The sequence below is a fragment of the Poecilia reticulata genome, chromosome 9 (genome assembly GCF_904066995.2).
Source record: "Poecilia reticulata chromosome 9, P_reticulata-male-v2, whole genome shotgun sequence".
Taxonomy (NCBI): domain Eukaryota; kingdom Metazoa; phylum Chordata; class Actinopteri; order Cyprinodontiformes; family Poeciliidae; genus Poecilia; species Poecilia reticulata.
Window position 1 is genome coordinate 27,559,995 of NC_088838.1, and position 12,662 is coordinate 27,572,656.

A 12,662-nucleotide genomic window follows, 5' to 3' on the forward strand; every position below is an offset into this window, starting at 1 on the left:
GAAAGTGAAGACTGCAATTCTTGCTTTAGGTTAACTTCAGAAGTAAAACTTGTAGATACTTTACACACAATGGAATTTCATGTTTTAATTTTAGCTACAATTTCATAGTTATAGAATGAACATTTTGAATCCAAATATTGTAACTCGTGTGCTAGTCAGGTGGGTATGGAGGACCAAAACTGACATAATAATAAATAAAAGAATAAATATATATACTATATATTTTCTTTTTTATTTCTCCATACACTTGACTTTCCATCAAGAAAAATAGACATTTTTTATTTATTATTTCCTAACCGTATTTATTTCTTGATGTATTTATTTATTATTTCCTCGCTGCATTATTATTCACTCCTCTGTATTATTATTCACTCCTTCGTATTATTATTCACTCCTCCGTATTATTATTCACTCCTCCGTATTATTATTCACTCCTCCGTTTTATTATTCCCTCGTCCGTTTTATTATTCCCTCCTCCGTTTTATTATTCCCTCGTCCGTTTTATTATTCCCTCGTCGGTGTACGGACGAGGGAATGTAAATATGTAAATGAGGAGGCCTGCTTTCTATGTCCTGCTCTTCTATTGGGTCAATCAACCGGAAACAGAACGATCAGTCTGCAGATCCATTGTTCATGCCTGCGCTGTGCTTCTCTTAGCAGAGCAACCTTTTTTAGAGGAATTTTAAAAAATCTAAGACATGTATCGTAGGATTGCTGAGGATTTAAGGCACCTTGCCAATTTAGCTGAAAGTAGCACAGTCAGTGATGACTATTTGCTTTTTCGTGTCAATGTTTTTATGGAGTTGCTGGTCCAGGTACCTGCAGACACGGATAATGATGCTGACTCATTAGTTGTCCAGATGTTGGAGGAAGTGGCTTGCCGTTTGCACCAATCTGTGTACCACACAAGAACAGTTGGAAGACCTGGATATTTGCTGCCTGCTGAGGTATTGGAATCATTTCTTCTTGCTGGTGTATCCGTCATGGATATTGGCAGACTTTTTGGGGTCAGTGAAAGAACAGTTCACAGGCGAATGGCAGAGTACGGTATAAGGTAAGCATGTGTGATATTTCTTTTGCTTTTTGGAACTTATTTGTATTTAATATTAGTATTATAATTCCAGTTGTTACAGAACATCTGTTTCAGTTGCGTGTGGTTATGTTTCATGGCTGTTGAGGTACTGACTTAATCTAAATCATAAGATCCCATTCATGTTAGTGTTTAGCTATGGAAAAACAGGGTGCAAAAATCATTATAAATAATGTTATCATTATATTATTTTTTCATGATGACAGCTGACGCTCTGCCTCCCCTGACCGCATGTTTCTGATCTGTTGTGTTCAAATGTCCAAATATCAAATTTTACTAATAAAACATGTCATCTTGAGCCTTTAATTCACTGAAGAAGTTCAGAATTGTGAGATATTCATATTCATTAATGATTTGCTCGTTCTCTGTTCTAACCCTGCTTCTGACCTCTTAACCTCTGGAGATAGTTTACCTCACCCATCATCACCCAACTAGGATAATGATAAGTGTTGATGGATTGATTGATTAATAGTAATATATTTAGTTTTAGATGGCATCAGAAAAGTATTTACGAATTTTTTGCTGTCCACCATTAATATTCTTCCACATAACTATTATGGTAATTATTCCTGCAATTCATTCTGTGTGTGTAACTTCACTTTGTGTTGCTTTTTATTTTCTCTTTTAGAATATCTCAATTATACAGCAACATAGAAGATGATGAGCTCGATGGAGTTGTGCGAGACATTCTAAGTTATCACCCTAACACAGGATACAAGATGTTATTGGGCTACTTGAATGCCCGAGGTATTCATATCCAAAGTAAGTCAACAGATGAGCCTGTGGCTGCTTATACAAACAACAATTGCAGTTTTATATATCATTCAATTGATGATAAATGTTCTTCACCTCCAAATAAAATATGCTTTAATTATGGTTTACTTAAATTTTCAAGGAAGAAGAGTGCAAGAAGCAATGCACCGAGTTGACCAGCAAGGAATATTGACGCGCACTTTCCAGCTTCGCACTGTTCGTCGTAGAAGATACTCTGTGCCAGCTCCAAACAGCTTGTGGCACATAGATGGAAACCATAAACTTATACGGTCAGAATTATTTATTTGATAGAATAATATCAACAATTCCTGATACTTTATGGACACAGAGAAATGACAAGACCAGATAAATGCTTAACTATATAGTTAGTGACCTGCAGATACTGATCAAACATGTTAAATCTTCCTAAATTAAGCATACAAATTTTCCTTTTTTAATGACCATCTATTTTGAAATGGTTTTGATCATTTTATTAAGGGTCACACCTATTATGAAAAGAATAGGCCTATTAAGGAAAAAAAAAAACATTTGATTTATGTTTGTAAAACTTCTATAGCTGCTTCATTACATTTACATAATGAAAAGCATTAAAGTAAAAATTGATTCCTATAAATTTATTTGCCTGCTCATGATTACTTATTAATGTAATTTTTTAAAAAGAGGAATTAAGTTGACATTAAAAATACATGTACTTTTTACAAATAGGGAATAAGGACTTCAAGTGCTGATGATTATACAGATTACTTTTATTAATGCCATTTTTCAAAGTGAGACAAAAAAAGGATAACTTTTTTCTCAGCTTTTCCTAATTGAGAAATTAACCCTTAATGGAACTACCATTTTATTTAACGTAAACATGGACTTAGCTTAATAATTGCACTGCAGTTATGATTTTATTTCTATGTGAATTTTAATCATGCATCCAACAATAAAAATAAAGTTTCTTCTACCAGTGCTAATCAAAAATGTTTTTTCTCTATATAGATGGCGAGTCGTTGTTCACGGGGGCATTGACGGCTTTAGCCGCCTCATTGTTTACCTGACTGCTGCTACAAACAACCGTGCCACAACAGTTCTTGACAGCTTTCTTGAAGCTGTGAACACATATGGAGTGCCATCTCGTGTTCGTTCAGACAAAGGAGGAGAGAACGTACTAGTGGCACACTTCATGGTTTCAACCAGAGGACATAACAGAAATTCTCACATAACAGGAAGAAGCACACATAACCAGAGGTATTAAAATTAAATTCTATATTTATTATCCATTATCCTTTTTTTTCATATTGACTACTTACATGGAAATTGCTACCTTTTTAAAAATAGCATTAAAAATAACCAAATTACCGAGGTTAGTATAAAGATATGGAACTCAAAATCATGAACTCAATGTCTACAGAGCAATAACTGGATACCAGGGTGGCGTTGTGAAGCCAGCTGTTAATGTAAATCCAAACACAACCTATACTGGATTTACCTGTAAGAGCATGACTCCTGTCATGCAATAAAAGTTGTTAGCCCCTCCAAGCCTTATGGCATTATCAGGAAAAAAATAGTTTATCCATGTCTTGCAGAAAAAGAGAAAGCAGCAGTTTCTTGTTTCCCTTTTGGTGGTTACATTAAGATTCATGTAATCCATGAAGCTTAATGGACTACATGAAAGCAATGATACATTGCTTTCAAGCTATCATTTGGAAAGGGTAGCTTTTAGCTGATGTGCAAGTCCATGACACCCTAGCTTTTGTTTTCTCTCACGTCTTCTCCTTTGTCTCCATGGTCATGGGCTGCTGGAAGACTAAACTGCTCTAACTCATCTAACTTGTGTAGCAGTCCAAGGCTTTGTACAGTTGTCTGTGTCTTCACATTTTTGTAGTACACATGACTGAATTTGCTGAAAATTATTGACGCTCAGACTGTTATTAAAGATTTTAAATAACCATTCAATTTGTTTTCTAAAGACTAAATACATTTACAGGACATGAATAACATTGAGTGACATAATGTAAATAGAATTTAAAGTTGTTGGTCTTTAAATAAGTGTATTATGAGATCCTTGTTTTTCTCATTAAAATGTCTTTTCAATCCAGGATTGAGAGGTTGTGGAGAGATGTATTTGGGGCAGTGTTGGATCTGTTTTATACAACTTTCTGCTACCTGGAGACCGAGGGCCTGTTGCAAACAGACAACGAGGTGCACTTATACGCATTACACTGGACCTTTCTACCTCAAATCAACAGACATCTGAGATTTTTCATGGACGGCTGGAACAACCACAGACTACGTACAGAACGGAACCAGTCACCACTACTGTTGTGGTCTCAAAACCAACGTGAAGATGGCGACCCCACACAGGTTTGTGTAATGTGTTCCATTTCACAAAGTTTAATTATAAATTAACTTGTGTGTTTTAAAAAAAACTCCAGTGTGTCTAATTTGGATTTTATTTATATCACGATTTCTTAAATCTTTGACAGGTTGACAACCAGTATGGTATTGATGGGGAGAGGCAATATGGTCACCATCATGATGGCGTGACTGTGCCAGAGGTAGAGCTTCCAAGGCCTTTGACTCGGGTGGAAATTGAAAGACTACCAGATCCAACGACCTTGTTTTCTAATGTGATAAATGTTTATCAACAGACAGTTGATATTCTCACTGAAATATTTGGAAATATGTAAATAGAGGCTACAAAAGAAACGTCCTTGAAAATTTGATGCAACTTTGTTTCCTTATTAGATAAAAATATTTTCTTTGAGTGTGTAATTTATTATCATAATGTATGTTGCTCCTTTTCAGACGAAAAGTTAATAAAATTAACTCCATTATAACAGAAACAACTTGCTATTTATTTATAACCATCACATAATCTTTCACAGTGGTCCAGTTACATTTTGTAATTGAAAAGACAATAAACTTGATGTGAACTATTTGGAAATTAACAATATTCAGTGTTTAAATGTGCTACTTACATGTTTCTGTAATAAAAACACCTTTAATATGACTTTTCATTATAAATCAATATATATCAGATTTTAGCTTGTAGGTTTAATTAATTTCAAGCTAAGAAATAAAGTATTACTATGGTTTTATATTTTGAAAGTTTTTGTGCAATACTACAAATGACTAGGTAAACTTAGTAAACAATTGATAGCATCAAGAACAAGCTCTTCAATAAGTTGTACAATAACTTGAAGCAGTTATATTTTAAACAATAATGCAAAGTTCTGTCAAACTCGAGTAATTAACAAGTGCACTACACATTACTTCAGAACCATTACAGAAAATTAGAAAGTTGTAACTTTGACAAGAAATGTCATGGGGCATGTCTAAGTGCGTAAACTTGTAACGCGTTGCAATAGCCTGGTTCAAATTAGTCCGAAACCTGAATAGCTTGATGAAATGCTGGCCATAAGGTTTTGGTGGAAGTCTGCATAGGTTTTGTCATTTTTTGACAATTTCAACATCAGAAAGCAAGTAGATGACTGCGGGAGACTGCAGTCAACAACTTGAATCTCCAGATTGGAGCTGACCAGACCCCAGCCAGTCCAAAAGGTTAGTAGATTCCTTAGGATGTCCGACGTCCCTTTACGGCACACAAATACAAAAATTATGTTAAGATTAAAATTTAATTAATACATCTGTGAAAAAACTCTTCCCAATTAAGTTTTGAAAAAACCCAATGTATTTTTAAATAATTTCTTACCACTTTCGATGAATCTGCGAAGGAAACTCATAATCAGACAGTGATCTTCCAAAGAGACTATGTCCTCATCGATCTCTTCGTCATTAGGCCAGTTGATGTTATCAAGTAACATCTGCACAAAGAAATGAAATGCAAAAACATTCATCTACATATAGGTTATTGAAGATTTGAAAAAGATGCGTATAAAGGTAGGCCTAAGAATGTGTAAAGTCTTTTGTTTAGTGTTTTAATGTGCAGAAGAGACATATGAAATACAAGTGTAAACAGTGTCATGCATTTGTATGTACTGTGCAGTAACATGTCTCAAGTGCATATAACTTCACGTGTACAAGCACTGTATGTAGGCCCCATCCCCAAAATATATTCTTAATGGTTTTTAGTTTAATATGAAAAAAACAACAACTTTGCATGCATTGTGTAATTGTAAGCTGTGCAATGTGAACTTACCTGTGGAGTTATTTCAGCCTCTCTGGCCCTTGGAAAAAGTAAAGGCAAAGCATCAGGCCTTGAACTGAAAAATTCTAAAACGCCTGTGTCTTTGAGTCCTCTTCGAATTTGTTTGACTTGTTTTTCTGTTCTTTCCAAAACCTACAAAACATAAGAAAAACATTGTGATACACTGTAAGACATTTGAAAATAAAAAAACAAAACAAAAAAAACAGACGACAGTTAGTTCAATGGTCATTGCAATGTTAAAGAGAAGAAGGTACATTGTTATGCTCTGTGTTGTACTTAAGAGGTTGTCCTGGAAGCTTAGAAATATAATTTAAAAATTTTGTATGGAATTAATGACATGCTCTTTATTGCTTTTAAAGGATTTATCATCATGACACTTTTTTAGGTTATTTTTTAAATTTATGATTAGAGTATTCAAAATTTAAAAAATTAAAAGAAAATGTTTATCACAATCTGTAATACAAAGAGACATATTTGTCTTTAATATTACATACCTTCTGTCTTTATAGAAATTGTCTTTACTTTCAACACTTATACATTGTGCAAGGTAAGACTATAATGACTGCAGTGACTGTACAACAACATTGGGACACTTTTACCTCAATGTATGGCCTTTCATAAGACATTTTTTCTGCATGCATTTTAACTTACAGCATGTAGAAGGATTTTCTCCTTGAGCCAAAATCTATTTTTGGATGTAACGCCGGGAAGATCCCATGGCAGCGTCAAAGCGAGGACCTTAGACTTCTCCTCTTCACTCAATTCCTTTGTTCCTTGTAACTACATATGTAATTTTGAAGAAATGAAACAGTTTGACATCAATTGATAGATATGCACAGCAACATATAAATCTCTAAGTATATATGAAGGGCATCCAAAATTGCGCAAAAAGAAAATAAATACATTAATCTAACCATTGATACAACTTCCCGTACGTCTTGGTCAGCACAATCTGACTCTGTTAAAGTGGCGGTTTCTGGGTCCCCTCCAATCAGCACGTGCATAATGGCAGGGCTGAGACCAACCAGACGAGGTCCACCATTCAGGAAGCTGTGGCCAATCATTCTACCTGCCACCACAAAAAAGTCGCTTTCTGTAAGCAACCTTGATGTGGAGGGAGTTAAATGGTCCTGCTCACCCTCGAACAACAATGTTGTCACATCTGTTAAGATATTATGTAGATATTTAAATAAACATATTTTTACTGAACTACCTCCATAGCATAGCTGCCAGGACAAGACAATGAACAAAACAACCGTACCATTTTCTTCAGCTAGCAGGAATCCATTTTGGAGATGATACATTACTATGGAAAGTATATGTCGATTGACACCATCCCCAATTGCGGTATCACCTAAGAAAGAGGTAGAAAGAAGATAAGTTGTGTGAAAAAGATCAAAGCAACTTCTTGCAAGAGTTTGTGTCCATGCAGTTACTGGCTAATTAAATGAATAAATAAATTTATATTTTGTTTAGAAAAAATTAATTTAATTTTAATTTTGTTAATCTCCATCCAAAGACGTAATATCTAATCTAACAATATTTAATACATTTTTAGCATATCCATTACATAAATCATTTATTGAATCATATTGCATTTATATATCCTATTTCACCAGCAAGGCATTTAAAAGTGCTTTCAAGTTTAAATATAAATTGTAACCATCTTAAATAATGTGTTATTGCAATATCAACAAGCTATGGAGGACCAATTACATTTAAAAGGCATTTTACCTTAGTTAAAGAACATATGCCATATGACAAATCAAACAATTACGATCCAACAGTCAGTCATACCAAATTTGTGCATATAAGCAAGTTCATATTTGACTGTTATGAAAATAATTTATTGTTGAGCATAAGCCAAACGTGTTCCCAACGTGATTATAATGATAAAAATTATTTCATGTCATTTTTACCTATGAGTTGGCAGTGCAGTGGGTTGGTCCACTGCACTCGTGGTCTTTTGTAGAATCCAATAATGGCACGGTTCCTTTCCTTCAGGCTTTCCTTTAAACTCAGAGTAAATGTCAGACTGTCTTTATCCTTGTTCGCTTTACGTACTGAGTCAATGTACAGTTCAGAAGCTTTTGCTGGGAGAGGTTCTGTAATCCAAGCTTAACAGAGACATGAACAGGACAAAAATCAGTGCTGTATTAATTTTTAAGTAAAGACATGACTACAAAACCAGACTTTTACCAAAACATCTATTCTATCCTTACATTTTTTCTAATCATGTACATTCCATACTCCATGTAGCAACTGAACAACTGGGGCCTCATTAATAAAAGAAGGCACAGTTTTCAAAATGAAACAAACTTTGTTAATGTGATGCGCTGGTCTCCTTTTATAATTATTACATGAGTGTGTGTCATTGAATATTGAAAAAAACATTTTATAACAAATGTCATGACATGAGCAGCAGGTTTGCGTCACAATGACAAACAAGCACGATCAATTTGAAAAAAAAAATGGAAAGCCACTGTTTTCAATAGGTGCCCAAGTGACCATTGACATAAACGGAAAATCTTAACATCTACTGAGTAATAGATTGAAGTCTGAAGTATGATACAATAATGCCAATTACCATGTCCCTGATCATTTTCAATTTCTGGAGGATTAGCCAGTTGTACACTTGTAGAAGTAGAAGGACCAGCTAAAGATAAAAAACAGTCATAGCACAAGTTATAAGACACATTTAATACAAGTCGGCTTCTATTAATTTGCAAACTCAATGGACTGACATTAAAAATACACAAAATATTGCTGCAGTTGGTTGCAGATATCACTGTACAAACCCTGATCTGAACCTGTATTTTCCCCTATATCTATAGCATGTTGCAGTGAAGAGGTGCGACTTGTTCCCCTGGTGGAAGGGATAGATTCCTCTCCAGTGTCATTTTCTGTCTGTCTTTCCCTGTCAACCTGTGATATTCTGAAACAATTACAAATAAGGATGTACATCATTCATGTTATTTATTATTACCCAAAAAATATATATGTATTCTAAATGAAAAATTTGAGTCACTCTAAATATGTCACATTATATTAAAATATGTGTAATAGTACTACATGTAAACATCTTCATCATTTGTGTGGTGTGTCTTCCTTCACAATGTGTTGCACCTGATAGTGTCAGATTATGTACATCGCCTATATATAATTTTATTAATAAAAATATTTTGGATACAACTCCTTATGGATTGGGAAGTCATATAATATCCATGTTATGTTAATTTAAATATTAAATTTTATTAAAAGTTAATTTTTAAAATTATGTAAATTAAACTGACAATAAACTAAGAGTAAATTTCGATTAAGCCATTACCACTTCATAGCAAAGAATAAACCTAAGAATCTGTAAAATGGTATATGAAGGCAATTCTTACATAGGTATATGTGACTCATTTGTAAATCCAGGTAATATAAATGTCTGGGAAAGCATTTTACATTTTTAAGTCCAACATTGTGTATAGCTGAGTACTTTAGATTTAGGTCAGTACCTTGAACATGACTGATTGTGTGTCCTCATCTGTGAAAAAGGAAAGTCCTCTCCACAAAAAAGACATGGTGTCAGTGGTCCAGAAAATTGGCCGGAATGACAATCGATTTCTTCCTACATAGAAAGCAAATACATATAAAGATTAAAAATAAGTATCTCTCAGTGGTGGAGCTTGAAACATGATAGGGGCCGGTGTTCTGTCAGATCAGCATACATTGTCAGATAGTCATACGCTTAGCTCAGACATGTATACGCAGTCATTACCATATGATTTTATTTAATCAGCAACATATAATCATGACGTAGATCATCATACACTTTGTTATGAACAACTGTATGGCATCCTGACTTAGCGGTTAAGTAGGTTAATGAGTTTTACACGGCGTGTGTTGTAATTTACTGTAGCAGCAACAAGACCTGCTTTAAATACACGTTGAAACCACGACAACGCATGTATATTTATCTAGTTATCATGTGATATTATAGACAATTTAATGACTTATTTTCGTCATAACGTGTTGTGTATGCTGAACTGACAACTCCACTGACGGTTGGACTTCTTAATGCGCATGCGCGGGCATGCGTACTAACTGCATGTATGCTATCCTGACAGCGTATGGCTATCTGATAGAACACCGGTCGATGGCCCCGAACCCCATGTCCGACTATGACCTAGTCGGATTGAATCATTATGATCATATGATCATAATTCAATATGATCCAATAATAATTCAATATGATCCTATATAGCCACTGGTCTATATAGATAGATAGATATAAACATCTATCACTGATAATTTCTAAATTCACAATGCCTGTGCATTTTATTAGTACAAAAATATCAATAAAACAATGTAGCGATTATTACAGTTGTACAGTTGTGAGCCAAGATTTAAAGTGCAAGTTCAGTGATCATATTTCAGAGTAAAAATATGTAGTTACCTGCTCCATGCTGATATTGGATTGAACAGGCCGGATGTATATAGTGGAGTGAAAAATCATGGTGCTCGGTGCCTTCAGGTATTCTACACTGTATCCTTCGTTAGGACAGTGTATAAGTGTAAGCTGGCGAGATCTCGTGTTACCAGATGATCTAAGGAGCTCGTATCCGCCACTATTCCTCAACTTTGGATAATTGTCATACAGCCAGTGAGAAAAATCTTCAGAACTTTTGAAGTTACCTGAAAAATAACATAAACAAAAGATAAAAATGAAGGAACTTGTCTATCGAAACCTTATCATTGGAGTCTTTGACATCCACTAAATGTAATAACAAATGTAATGTCTGTCTGTTTTCAATAAAAAATAAGTAGTTTAACAAAAGAAAGACATTCCATTAGTAGTACATTGTTGCACTCTACAAACAAATAAGAAACATAAATCATTACATTTTAAAAATTAAGCAAGAAATTTTGAAGGAATGTATCAAACTTGTCAAAATAAAATTGTTTGATGTATTGCAAACCAGTGTGGCCTTTTAAAGACACATAATTGGTTTGTCCTTACAAACACACTTTAATTTATGGAACTAAAACATTTTACATACATTGTTAGACAAGCAAAATAGTAAAGCAACAGTAACATAACTAACCCACCTCGGAAACATATGCGTTTTTCTCCCAGCCCAGCTCTTTGGAGACGCTCTTTGTCCTGTCGTCTTGGGACAACCGAGGAGTCTTTCCGTGCAAGACAACAGAAACTGTGTGTATACGTCGTCTGACAGACGGGATTTGTCCGTCTCTGATGCCTTAGATTTGTCCGGCTGGAAAACAGTCTAGAAACCTCAGCTGAGGGTGAAAATAATCAAGTGTTCAAAGCACCAAAGTTACATACTTAAGAAAGACAATTTTTTAAAAACCTTTTTTTAAAAACTATGAAATAGCTCACCATCAACCGGATGCCGTCCTGCAAAATCAACATTTCCAGGTGTTGTTGATGCTGTGAAAATGATGAGAAATGTGTCAAAATATGTGAGAAAGTCTGGCATTGTAAGCAACATGAACACACACTCACAACTACGGATAATTTAGACTCTAAATACCTTCATTTATTTTTCTGCATTTTGGCGCTCACTAAAAACATTTTGGACATCCCTGATTTAGACAGACCAATAAACCTGACAGTCGTGTTTATGGACTGTGGGAGGAAACGGGAGTATGTCAATCCACGATTCCCCATCTGATACGGTTCCACCTGCGTCTTCCTGCTGCTCCGCCCATCAGTGGTGGAGAAAGTACTCAATAAATGTACTTAAGTACAATAACGAAGTAACATAACATAAGCTGACGAATTACATTAAAAATAGTAAAAAAAAAAAAAAAAAAAACACACACAAGGACGGGAACAAGAGAACACTTACTAAAATTGCGCGTTGGCCTGGCCCTGGGACTTTGTGTCGGAGGAGTAGAACCGGTGGTTGCTAATGAAATGAGAGTATGATTAACATCTTCCACAAATTTCCAAATGTATAGTTAGCCAAAACTTACCGCGTTCCAACTCCTCCAACCTATTCGCAGCCTCCCTTAACAAGTCAGAAACTGAGCGTCCGCCATGTGACTCCGCCATACCTTAAGTACTGCTCAACTGAGGCCGAAAGCGCAAAGTAGAAAGGCATGAACAATGGATCTGCAGACTGATCGTTCTGTTTCCGGTTGATTGACCCAATAGAGGAGCAGGACATAGAAAGCAGGCTTCCTCATTTACATATTTACATTCCCTCGTTCGTACACCGACGAGGGAATAATAAAACGGACGAGGGAATAATAAAACGGACGAGGGAATAATAAAACGGACGAGGGAATAATAAAACGGACGAGGGAATAATAAAACGGACGAGGGAATAATAAAACGGACGAGGGAATAATAAAACGTAGGAGTGAATAATAATACGGAGGAGTGAATAATAATATGGAGGAGTGAATAATAATACGAAGGAGTGAATAATAATACGGAGGAGTGAATAATAATGCAGCGAGGAAATAATAAATAAATACATCAAGAAATAAATACGGTTAGGAAATAATAAATAAAAAATGTCTATTTTTCTTGATGGAAAGTCAAGTGTATGGAGAAATAAAAAAGAAAATATATAGTATATATATATATTCTTTTATTTATTATTATGTCAGTTTTGGTCCTCC

General features: G+C 34.9%; 2 protein-coding genes across 5 annotated transcripts; one reads left to right on the forward strand and one right to left on the reverse strand.

Moving 5' to 3' along the window:
* The first annotated feature begins 169 nt into the window (after positions 1 to 169).
* On the forward strand, positions 170 to 4,568 carry LOC145552837 (uncharacterized). 2 transcript variants are annotated; one of them, XM_081610820.1, is made up of 6 exons: positions 176 to 1,054; positions 1,719 to 1,852; positions 1,986 to 2,133; positions 2,849 to 3,097; positions 3,949 to 4,213; positions 4,336 to 4,568. In XM_081610820.1, exons 1-6 carry the CDS (start codon positions 699 to 701, stop codon positions 4,537 to 4,539), a joined length of 1,356 nt encoding a protein of 451 aa, XP_081466946.1. In that variant the 5' UTR covers positions 176 to 698; the 3' UTR covers positions 4,540 to 4,568. The 2 variants fall into 2 exon arrangements, with proteins under 2 accessions (XP_081466947.1, XP_081466946.1); XM_081610821.1 differs by lacking the exon at positions 2,849 to 3,097 and having other exon boundaries at positions 170 to 1,054.
* Positions 4,569 to 4,683: 115 nt separating this feature from the next.
* LOC145552836 (uncharacterized) lies at positions 4,684 to 12,662 on the reverse strand. Of its 3 annotated transcripts, none has more exons than XM_081610819.1 (15): positions 12,009 to 12,662; positions 11,882 to 11,941; positions 11,410 to 11,460; positions 11,118 to 11,309; positions 10,465 to 10,703; positions 9,524 to 9,636; positions 8,819 to 8,955; positions 8,608 to 8,676; positions 7,940 to 8,137; positions 7,282 to 7,374; positions 6,935 to 7,089; positions 6,672 to 6,800; positions 6,012 to 6,152; positions 5,565 to 5,676; positions 4,684 to 5,444 (listed from the first exon to the last, which is right to left on the reverse strand). In XM_081610819.1, exons 1-15 carry the CDS (start codon positions 12,085 to 12,087, stop codon positions 5,227 to 5,229), a joined length of 1,986 nt encoding a protein of 661 aa, XP_081466945.1. In that variant the 5' UTR covers positions 12,088 to 12,662; the 3' UTR covers positions 4,684 to 5,226. The 3 variants fall into 3 exon arrangements, with proteins under 3 accessions (XP_081466945.1, XP_081466944.1, XP_081466943.1); XM_081610818.1 differs by having other exon boundaries at positions 6,956 to 7,182; XM_081610817.1 differs by having other exon boundaries at positions 6,935 to 7,182.

Excerpts from the sequence above, each read along its gene's own strand:
- LOC145552837 (XM_081610820.1), top strand. The coding sequence starts at position 699 with ATGTATCGTAGGATTGCTGAGGATTTAAGGCACCTTGCCAATTTAGCT. Across the intron at positions 1,853-1,985 it reads CCGAGGTATTCATATCCAAA|GAAGAAGAGTGCAAGAAGCA; the intron begins GTAAGTCAACAG and ends TAAATTTTCAAG. Across the intron at positions 3,098-3,948 it reads AGAAGCACACATAACCAGAG|GATTGAGAGGTTGTGGAGAG; the intron begins GTATTAAAATTA and ends TTTTCAATCCAG.
- LOC145552836 (XM_081610817.1), bottom strand. The coding sequence starts at position 12,087 with ATGGCGGAGTCACATGGCGGACGCTCAGTTTCTGACTTGTTAAGGGAG. Across the intron at positions 8,677-8,818 it reads AAATACAGGTTCAGATCAGG|CTGGTCCTTCTACTTCTACA; the intron begins GTTTGTACAGTG and ends TTTTATCTTTAG. Across the intron at positions 6,801-6,934 it reads TACGGGAAGTTGTATCAATG|TTACAAGGAACAAAGGAATT; the intron begins GTTAGATTAATG and ends TTACATATGTAG.